Below are 10000 nucleotides of genomic sequence, written 5' to 3'. Positions count from 1 at the left end.
TTACCTTTCGGGGTGCAGGCACAGGTAGAGGCTCTGGCTCTGGCTCTGGCTCCGGAGCAACTGCAAAGGATAAGGAATCATAATAAGGGATGGGGACTTTTCTCCTGTTCTGCTTCTTTGCTATTTACTGTCGATTTTTTTAAATAAATGAGGATGGTTTGTTAGATTTTGACATTGCTATTTAAAACATTATTGTTAATATTGTCTCATCACTATTATTCTATTACTGTCATTGCTGTTATCATCATAATACTATTATCATTATGAATGATGATAATAACATGTCCCCGTCATTCATTTAATGGTGTAAATGAAGGCGTTTTTTAGAGGTGCAACTGTTTTTTCAGTAGTGGTAGCAAGATGGATAAACCATTAAAGTAAATGTGCTTAGGGCTGCCGGGCTATTTTTACTTTAAATATTTCTCTGAGAAGTACAATTAATGTTTGTCGGCTGTTTTTGCAGTTATTCTTATCTACTGTAAAAAAAAAAAAAAAAAAAAAAAAAAAAAAAAAAAAAAAAAAAAAAAAAAAAATATATATATATATATATATATATATATATATATATATATATTATATAATATATATATATATATATAACAATAAGCCGCGTGGTCGAATGTTAAGCGTCGGATCAAACTGTCACACGGCAATCTGAGTTCGAGGTTGAGTCACCGACTGCCGCGTTGTTTCCTTAGGCAAAGGAACTTCACCTGAATTGCTGCCTCCATGGTGGCCAAGACCCAAGTCAGTGCTGGTCCAAGACCGGTATTAAATAGAAGAATGATTACCTAAAAAGGTAACACGGCACCTCCGTGGAAGGAACTGGGTACCTACCATGACTCACTCAAGAGCACAACGTGAAAACTGCAATTTATCACATGTTCTGGACCACGGCGCTCATACATGAACCTAACGTTAATGGATAGTATTAACAATAATTTTAAAAATCTTTAAAGAGTTACAGACAGACATTCTTCTATCTCATGGCATGGCAATTTTGTTTCCTTTGAGAGCAATAACGAGCTGGGTTCTGTTACGTGATAATTCTGGTTCCCATTGTGTCAAGGACCTCTAATTTATTAGTAGTCATAGTGATTCTACATCTGACTGACTTGTAAAAATATGACTATTCGTTGTTTCCAGGTTGTTGTTCCCCCAGTCAGAGCGTCTAGTTCTTCCTGCAGGTCAGCTAAGAGAGCCTGAACGTCGGAAAGCTCTTCTCCCACAGCTTCACGTGCAGCATTTACAGCATTAATAATACTACTCTTAAACAGAGGGTCGATGGTGATAGTCCCATTCTCTATGAATGCAGTGAATTTTTCAAAGAGTTGACTGAAGCAGCTGATCTGGTCTGTCGTGAGATTGGACACCTCTTCTGAAAGATCAGTCAGCACTGCCAAAAGCACAGATGACGTATTGCCAGCCAGGCTGTCCTCGCTATTGACGCCGCAGTAAGGGTCGATAGTGATATCCTGACCGTCCTCACTGATGGCAAACGAAGCAGAACGGCGCTTTCTTGTATTTGCAACGGCGGTGTTGAAATCGCTGAGAGACTCGTCTGCGTCTTCAAGGTTACCTGTTCTCTGACTCAGCTCTGCGATCTGGTTCCGAAGCTCGGTCTCGCGGTCGCTGCTCTCTTCTGTGGTAGGTGCGGGACCAGGCGGCTCAGGGGTCGGTGTTTCAGGCTGGATAACTGTTTCGAGAGCAGTTTGTGTTTCAGGTGTTTCAGAAGTTTCATATTCTATTTTAGAAGTCGATGTTTCAGGCAAGGTAATTGTTTCAAAAACAGTTTCAGTTTCAATGGTCGTTGTTTCGGGTAACGTAACAGTTTCAAAAATAGTTTCTGTTTCAACTGTCGATGTTTCAGGTAAAATTATTGTCGATGTTTCAGGTACGGTAACAGTTTCAAAAATAGTTTCTGTTTCAATTGTCGATGTTTCAGGTAAAATTATTGTCGATGTTTCAGGTACGGTAACAGTTTCAAAAACAGTTTCTGTTTCAATTGTCGATGTTTCAGGCAAAATTATTGTCGATGTTTCAGGTACGGTAACAGTTTCAAAAATAGTTTCTGTTTCAATTGTCGATGTTTCAGGTAAAATTATTGTCGATGTTTCAGGCAAAATTATTGTCGATGTTTCAGGTAAGGTAATTGTTTCAAAAGCAGTCTCTGTCTCAAGTGTCGATGTTTCAGGCAAAATTATAGTCGATGTTTCAATTTCTGTTTCAATGGTCGTTGTTTCAGGTAACGTAATTGTTTCAAAAACAGTTTCTGTTACGATAGTTGAAGTCTCAGAGATAGTATCGGTCTCTGTCGAAGCTGTGGAAAAAAGCACGGATGAAATTTATATGTCAATGCTAAGAGCAATGAGAAAAAGACAAAATAAGACATCTCAGTAACGCACTTTAGCTTTTACATGAGCTTGTCAACCCAGTCAAAAGAATAAATCCAGTAACAGGTAAGGACTAATAGCTGTGATTTTAATACTAGATTATGTAACCATACGGTGTTACTAATTGTCCTTTTTTATAGCTACCAGGAGAAAATATCAAAGGTAATAATCATATTTCGTATTGCTGTGATATTTGTTAAAATGAGACAAATGACGGTAAAAGAAGTGGTAAGAGGTTCTTACCTGCTGTAGACGTAGGATCACTCTCCAGTTCATTGAGTGCGGCAATTTTTTCCTCTACCTGCGCCTGTAGATTCGAAATGAGGGTCTCTAAAGACTCTACCTGTTCTCCTACGGCGCTACTTGCTGCCTCTGCAGCGGCTGTAATATTGGCGACTACACTAGAATCGATGACGAAGGTTCCATTCTCTATGAGTGTGGCAAAATGACCAATGAGTTCATTGAAACAGGTGATTTGGTCGGTTGTGAGGTTGGATAGCTTGGTGGAGAGATCATTGATCATTGTAAGAAGCAGATCTGTCGGGTCCCCAGTTAAGGCATTGTCCTCATTTACCTCACAATATGGATCGACTGTCACAGTGTCGTCACCTTGGTTGACAGCATAAGTAGGGGATCGTCTTCTCCTCTTGTGCCTCCCACTATTACTTATGGCATCAATGACTCGCTGCAACGCTGCTTCCGTTTCTGCAAGAGCACTGGCGGTTGCGTTGTTGGCAGCAATTGCAGATCGAAGCTGTTTCACCTCCTCTTCCAGTTGTTTCTTCCTTTGTTCCAGTTCTGTCAAAACAGTTGTTGCTGCAGGTGCTGTTGGTGAAGATGGGGGCATTGTAGGTGTTCCTGGAGAACGAGTGGATTCAGGAACCGTTACTGTTTCAAAGAAAATATCTGCGTCAGTGGTTGATGCTTCAAGAAGCGTCACTGTTTCAAAGAGAGTTTCTCCTTCAACGGTCGATGTTTCAGGAAGCGTCACTGTTTCAAAGACAGTTTCTCCTTCAATGGTCGATGTTTCAGGAAGCGTCACTGTTTCAAAGACAGTTTCCCCTTCAATGGTCGATGTTTCCGGAAGCGTCACTGTTTCAAAGACAGTTTCCCCTTCAACGGTCGATGTTTCAGGAAGCGTCACTGTTTCAAATATAGTTTCCCCTTCAACGGTCGATGTTTCAGGAAGCGTCACTGTTTCAAATATAGTTTCCCCTTCAATGGTCGATGTTTCAGGAAGCGTCACTGTTTCAAATATAGTTTCCCCTTCAATGGTCGATGTTTCAGGTAAGGTAACTGTTTCTAGCGATTTCTCAGTGGAGTTTGTAGCCAGATCTGTGGTTGTGGGTAGTATTGCATCCGTTTCCGTTGAAATCATTGAGGCGGTGCTCGCTGGAGTCGAACCTGCCAAGAGTATGTAAATAAAGAGATTGCTTTTCCAATCAGGAGGAATAGAAGATTGAATGTACAATTTCATTTTTCATTTTATTATTATTATTATTATTATTATTATTTTACTTATTATCATTATTATTATTATCATTATTATTATTATTATCATTATTATTATTTTACTTATTTGTTTATTTATTATTATTACTTTTTTTTTTTTTTTTTTTTTTTTTTTTTTTTTTTTTTTACAAATTTCTATACTGTACACACACACACACACACACTCACACAAACACACACACACAAATATATATATATATATATATATATATATATATATATATATATATGTGTGTGTGTGTGTGTGTGTGTGTGTGTGTGTGTGTGTGTGTGTGTACATATATTTCTGACTGTATGTATATATGTGTGTGCGCGTGTGTAACTTTTTCAACTGTTACGATAGTTGAGGTCTCAGATATCGTAACAGTTTCTGGCGAAGCTGTGGAAATATGCATGGATGTAATTTATATATCAATGCTAAGAGCAATAAGAAAAAGATCAATAAAACATATCATTAACGCACTTTAACGTTTACATGAGTTTGTCAACCCAGTCAAAAGAATAAATCCAGTAACAGGTAAGGACTAATAGCTGTGATTTTAATACGAAACTGTATGTCATTACTAATTGTCGTAAATCTTTCTTTTATCCTTGAATTGAAGGCTATCAGGAGAAAATCTCAAAGCTAATGGTCATATTTCCTGTTACTGTGATATTTGTTAAAATGGGATAAACGACGGCAAAAGAAGTCAAATTTCTTGCCTGCTGTAGACGTAGGTTCACTTTCCAGTTCATTGAGTGCGGCATTCTTTTCCTCTACCTGCGCCTGTAGATTCGAAATGAGGGTCTCTAAAGACTCAACCTGTTCTCCTACGGCGCTACTTGCAGCCTCTGCAGCGGCTGTAATATTGGCGACTACACTAGAATCGATGACGAAGGTTCCATTCTCTATGAGTGTGGCAAAATGACCAATGAGTTCATTGAAACAGGTGATTTGGTCGGTTGTGAGGTTGGATAGCTTGGTGGAGAGATCATTGATCATTGTAAGAAGCAGATCTGTCGGGTCCCCAGTTAAGGCATTGTCCTCATTTACCTCACAATATGGATCGACTGTCACAGTGTCGTCACCTTGGTTGACAGCATAAGTAGGGGATCGTCTTCTCCTCTTGTGCCTCCCACTATTACTTATGGCATCAATGACTCGCTGCAACGCTGCTTCCGTTTCTGCAAGAGCACTGGCGGTTGCGTTGTTGGCAGCAATTGCAGATCGAAGCTGTTCCATCTCCTCTTCCAGTTGTTTCTTCCTTTGTTCCAGTTCTGTCAAAACAGTTGTTGCTGCAGGTGCTGTTGGTGAAGATGGGGGCATTGTAGGTGTTCCTGGAGAACGAGTGGATTCAGGAAGCGTCACTGTTTCAAAGACAGTTTCTGCTTCAATGGTCGATGTTTCAGGAAGCGTCACTGTTTCAAAGACAGTTTCTCCTTCAATAGTCGATGTTTCAGGAAGCGTCACTGTTTCAAAGATAGTTTCTCCTTCAATGGTCGATGTTTCAGGAAGCGTCACTGTTTCAAAGATAGTTTCTCCTTCAATAGTCGATGTTTCAGGAAGCGTCACTGTTTCAAAGGCAGTTTCTCCTTCAACAGTCGATGTTTCAGGAAGCGTCACTGTTTCAAAGACAGTTTCTCCTTCAATGGTCGATGTTTCAGGAAGCGTCACTGTTTCAAAGACAGTTTCTCCTTCAATAGTCGATGTTTCAGGAAGCGTCACTGTTTCAAAGGCAGTTTCTCCTTCAGTGGTTTCAGGAAGCGTCACTGTTTCAAAGGCAGTTTCTCCTTCAATGGTCGATGTTTCAGGAAGCGTCACTGTTTCAAAGGCAGTTTCTCCTTCAATGGTCGATGTTTCAGGAAGCGTCACTGTTTCAAAGGCAGTTTCTCCTTCAATGGTCGATGTTTCAGGAAGCGTCACTGTTTCAAATATAGTTTCCCCTTCAATGGTCGATGTTTCAGGAAGCGTCACTGTTTCAAATATAGTTTCCCCTTCAATGGTCGATGTTTCAGGTAAGGTAACTGTTTCTAGCGATTTCTCAGTGGAGTTTGTAGCCAGATCTGTGGTTGTGGGTAGTATTGCATCCGTTTCCGTTGAAATCATTGAGGCGGTGCTCGCTGGAGTCGAACCTGCCAAGAGTATGTAAATAAAGAGATTGCTTTTCCAATCAGGAGGATCAGAATATTACGCAGTGATGCCTGAGGTGATATGTACAATTTTATTTATTATTATTATTATTATTATTATTATTATTATTATCATTATTATTGTATTTATTTATTTATTTTTTACAAATTTCTATACTGTACAAACATACACACACACACACACACACTCACACAAACACGCACACACACACACAAAATATATATATATATATATAATATATATATATATATATATATATATATATATATATATATATATACATATATGGATGTCTGTATATATGTGTGTGTGTGTGTGTGTGTGTGTGTGTGTGTGTGTGTGTGTGTGTGTGTGTGTGTGTGTGTGCAACTTTTTCAACTGTTACGATAGTTGAGGTCTCAGAGATCATAACGGTTTCTGGCGAAGATGTGGAAATTTGCATGGATGTAATTTATATATCAATGCTAAGAGCAATAAGAAAAGGATCAATAAAACATATCATTAACGCACTTTAACGTTTACATGAGTTTGTCAAGCCAGTCAAAAGAATAAATGCTGTAACAGGTAAGGACTAATAGCTGTGATTTTAATACGAAACTGTATGGCATTAATAGTTGTCGTAAATCTTTCTTTTATCTTTGAATTGAAGGCTATCAGGAGAAAATCTCAAAGCTAATGGTCATATTTCCTGTTACTGTGATATTTGTTAAAATGGGATAAACGACGGCAAAAGAAGTCAAATTTCTTGCCTGCTGTAGACGTAGGTTCACTTTCCAGTTCATTGAGTGCGGCATTCTTTTCCTCTACCTGCGCCTGTAGATTCGAAATGAGGGTCTCTAAAGACTCTACCTGTTCTCCTACGGCGCTACTTGCTGCCTCTGCAGCGGCTGTAATATTGGCGACTACACTAGAATCGATGACGAAGGTTCCATTCTCTATGAGTGTGGCAAAATGACCAATGAGTTCATTGAAACAGGTGATTTGGTCGGTTGTGAGGTTGGATAGCTTGGTGGAGAGATCATTGATCATTGTAAGAAGCAGATCTGTCGGGTCCCCAGTTAAGGCATTGTCCTCATTTACCTCACAATATGGATCGACTGTCACAGTGTCGTCACCTTGGTTGACAGCATAAGTAGGGGATCGTCTTCTCCTCTTGTGCCTCCCACTATTACCTATGGCATCAATGACTCGCTGCAACGCTGCCTCCGTCTCTGCAAGAGCACTGGCGGTTGCGTTGTTGGCAGCAATTACAGATCGAAGCTGTTCCATCTCCTCTTCCAGTTGTTTCTTCCTTTGTTCCAGTTCTGTCAAAACAGTTGTTGCTGCAGGTGCTGTTGTTGAAGACGGGGGCATTGTAGGTGTTCCTGGAGAACGAGTGGATTCAGGAACCGTTACCGTTTCAAAGAAAATATCTGCGTCAATGGTCGATGTTTCATGAAGCGTCACTGTTTCAAAGACAGTTTCTTCTTCAATGGTCGATGTTTCAGGAAGCGTCACTGTTTCAAAGACAGTTTCTCCTTCAACGGTCGATGTTTCAGGAAGCGTCACTGTTTCAAAGACAGTTTCTCCTTCAATCGTCGATGTTTCAGGAAGCGTCACTGTTTCAAAGACAGTTTCTCCTTCAATAGTCGATGTTTCAGGAAGCGTCACTGTTTCAAAGACAGTTTCTCCTTCAATAGTCGATGTTTCAGGAAGCGTCACTGTTTCAAAGACAGTTTCTCCTTCAATAGTCGATGTTTCAGGAAGCGTCACTGTTTCAAATACTGTTTCTCCTTCAATGGTCGATGTTTCCGGAAGCGTCACTGTTTCAAAGATAGTTTCTCCTTCCACGGTCGATGTTTCAGGAAGCGTCACTGTTTCAAATACTGTTTCTCCTTCAACAGTCGATGTTTCAGGAAGCGTCACTGTTTCAAAGGCAGTTTCTCCTTCAATGGTCGATGTTTCAGGAAGCGTCACTGTTTCAAAGACAGTTTCTCCTTCAGTGGTCGATGTTTCAGGAAGCGTCACTGTTTCAAAGACAGTTTCTCCTTCAATAGTCGATGTTTCAGGAAGCGTCACTGTTTCAAAGACAGTTTCTCCTTCGATGGTCGATGTTTCAGGAAGCGTCACTGTTTCAAAGACAGTTTCTCCTTCAATAGTCGATGTTTCAGGAAGCGTCACTGTTTCAAAGACAGTTTCTCCTCCAATGGTCGATGTTTCAGGAAGCGTCACTGTTTCAAAGAGAGTTTCTCCTTCAATAGTCGATGTTTCAGGAAGCTTCACTGTTTCAAAGACAGTTTCCCCTTCAATGGTCGATGTTTCAGGAAGCGTCACTGTTTCAAAGATAGTTTCTCCTCCAATGGTCGATGTTTCAGGAAGCGTCACTGTTTCAAAGACAGTTTCCGTTTTCAATGGTCGATGTTTCAGGAAGCGTCATTGTTTCAAATACAGTTTCTCCTTCAATGGTCGATGTTTCAGGAATTGTTACTGTTTCAAAGTCAGTTTCTCCTTCAATGGTCGATGTTTCAGGAAGCGTCACTGTTTCAAAGACAGTTTCTCCTTCAATGGTCGATGTTTCAGGAAGCGTCACTGTTTCAAAGACAGTTTCTCCGTCAATAGTCGATGTTTCAGGAAGCGTCACTGTTTCAAAGACAGTTTCTCCTTCAATGGTCGATGTTTCAGGTAAAGTAACTGTTTCTAGCGATTTCTCAGTGGAGTTTGTAGCCAGCTCTGTGGTTGAGGGCAATCTTGCATCTGTTTCCGTTGAAATCATTGAGGCGGTGCTCGATGGAGTCGAACCTGCCAAGAGTATGTAAATAAAGAGATTGCTTTTCCAATCAGGATGAATAGAAGATTATGCAGAGATGCTTGAGGTGTCATGCAGAAATGGTCATAGTTTTTTTCTTTTTTTCTGTCCTAAAATAGTGTTTGACTCATTTTAAAGACTATCCTTAGCGATTTCGTTTCTGTCACGTTTTAAAATCAACATAATTAGAAACAGTATTCATATTCTAAGAGACCACCTAATGATAATCCAATGTAGTAATGACATAAAATACCTATTTCAATGTGTGTATACACATGTATATATAATATATATATACACATACATACATACATATATATATATATATATATATATATATATATATATATATATATATATATATATATGTGTGTGTGTGTGTGTGTGTGTGTGTGTGTGTGTGTGTGTGTGTGTGTGTGTGTGTGTTTGTGTGTACAGATAGTACTAAGTGTTAGGCAGCTACCACCACTGGCTAGCCTTGTGCAAAAAAGAAGCAGCCATGCATAAGCCTCCCCTGCCAGTTCATAGACTCTCTCGAGACTTCTGCAGTACCTCCTTGTGGCCACCCATGGAAACAGGGTACCTTGCAGTCCAAGGCTAAACTGTGGGGGATCTTGGAGCAGCAGGAGGCTCTGGAAGCATAGCGTCATGGCCCGCCGGGGTGAGGACACGCCCTGCCTCTTAGCCTGGGGTCAATGGATGGCCTGGGGGAGGAGGGCTTTGAAAGTTCCTCCTCCCCCAGATAAAACTCTCTGGCAACTATGCATATAAATGAAAATGTTGGGGGGAGGGATAATGACTCTCTAACCAACGAAGTAAAGTGGACTATGATTATGTTGGGAGGGCGACTGCTGGGGTGCACGATGGGAACGGGAGTTACTCATCCTGCCTGTGCCCAGGCAACTGCCAACCCAATTTGAAGCCTGTGGGGTAAAGCTCAAGTGGATCCCACAGGCAGACTTTGGGCCCTCAGCCTGCCACTCCCCTTTATATGGGGTAGCGTTGGCGGGGGTGGCAGAGGTGGCGTCCACCCAGGTGAGCTGTCTGGGTAAGAGCTTGGAATATCTGGTCCTTTTAGCAGGATAAGCAGTTACCCCTGCTATCGAGAGAACTGAGGTAGTTGGGATTTGAGGTGGCTGCCCTCTCGAGGTTGAGAAGACCTGGCAACAACACGATCTA

General features: G+C 40.7%; 2 protein-coding genes and 1 long non-coding RNA gene across 3 annotated transcripts in view; all 3 read right to left on the bottom strand.

The window, feature by feature from the left end:
* The window catches only part of LOC119583908, a 2712-nt gene extending 2649 nt beyond the window's left edge, over positions 1-63 (bottom strand). The window contains exon 1 of the long non-coding RNA XR_005229745.1: positions 5-63. This is a non-coding gene — a long non-coding RNA (uncharacterized LOC119583908). The remainder of the gene's footprint in view (positions 1-4) is intronic.
* Positions 64-1100: 1037 nt separating this feature from the next.
* Positions 1101-3889, bottom strand: LOC119583278 (mucin-5AC-like). Its single transcript, XM_037931748.1, has 2 exons — positions 2637-3889; positions 1101-2320 (listed from the first exon to the last, which is right to left on the bottom strand). The coding sequence occupies exons 1-2, from the start codon at positions 3868-3870 to the stop codon at positions 1101-1103; spliced, it is 2454 nt and encodes an 817-aa protein (XP_037787676.1). The 5' UTR covers positions 3871-3889.
* Positions 3890-4530: 641 nt separating this feature from the next.
* LOC119583277 (mucin-5AC-like) overlaps positions 4531-10000 on the bottom strand; it is a 5624-nt gene continuing 154 nt past the window's right edge. The window contains exons 2-7 of the mRNA XM_037931747.1: positions 9634-9981; positions 9405-9507; positions 8413-8814; positions 6786-8348; positions 6630-6686; positions 4531-6017 (exon numbers count right to left, since the gene is read on the bottom strand). Of these exons, the coding sequence (XP_037787675.1) occupies positions 4531-6017; positions 6630-6686; positions 6786-8348; positions 8413-8814; positions 9405-9507; positions 9634-9981 (3960 nt within the window). The remainder of the gene's footprint in view (positions 6018-6629; positions 6687-6785; positions 8349-8412; positions 8815-9404; positions 9508-9633; positions 9982-10000) is intronic.

This window comes from Penaeus monodon, chromosome 17 (assembly GCF_015228065.2).
Source record: "Penaeus monodon isolate SGIC_2016 chromosome 17, NSTDA_Pmon_1, whole genome shotgun sequence".
NCBI lineage: Eukaryota > Metazoa > Arthropoda > Malacostraca > Decapoda > Penaeidae > Penaeus > Penaeus monodon.
This window is presented reverse-complemented; position numbering and strand designations above follow the sequence as displayed.

Coding starts and splice junctions, on each gene's coding strand:
- LOC119583278 (XM_037931748.1), bottom strand. CDS start 3,870: ATGAAATTGTACATTCAATCTTCTATTCCTCCTGATTGGAAAAGCAAT. Junction 2,321..2,636: donor TGATCCTACGTCTACAGCAG/GTAAGAACCTCT, acceptor TTTTTTCCACAG/CTTCGACAGAGACCGATACT.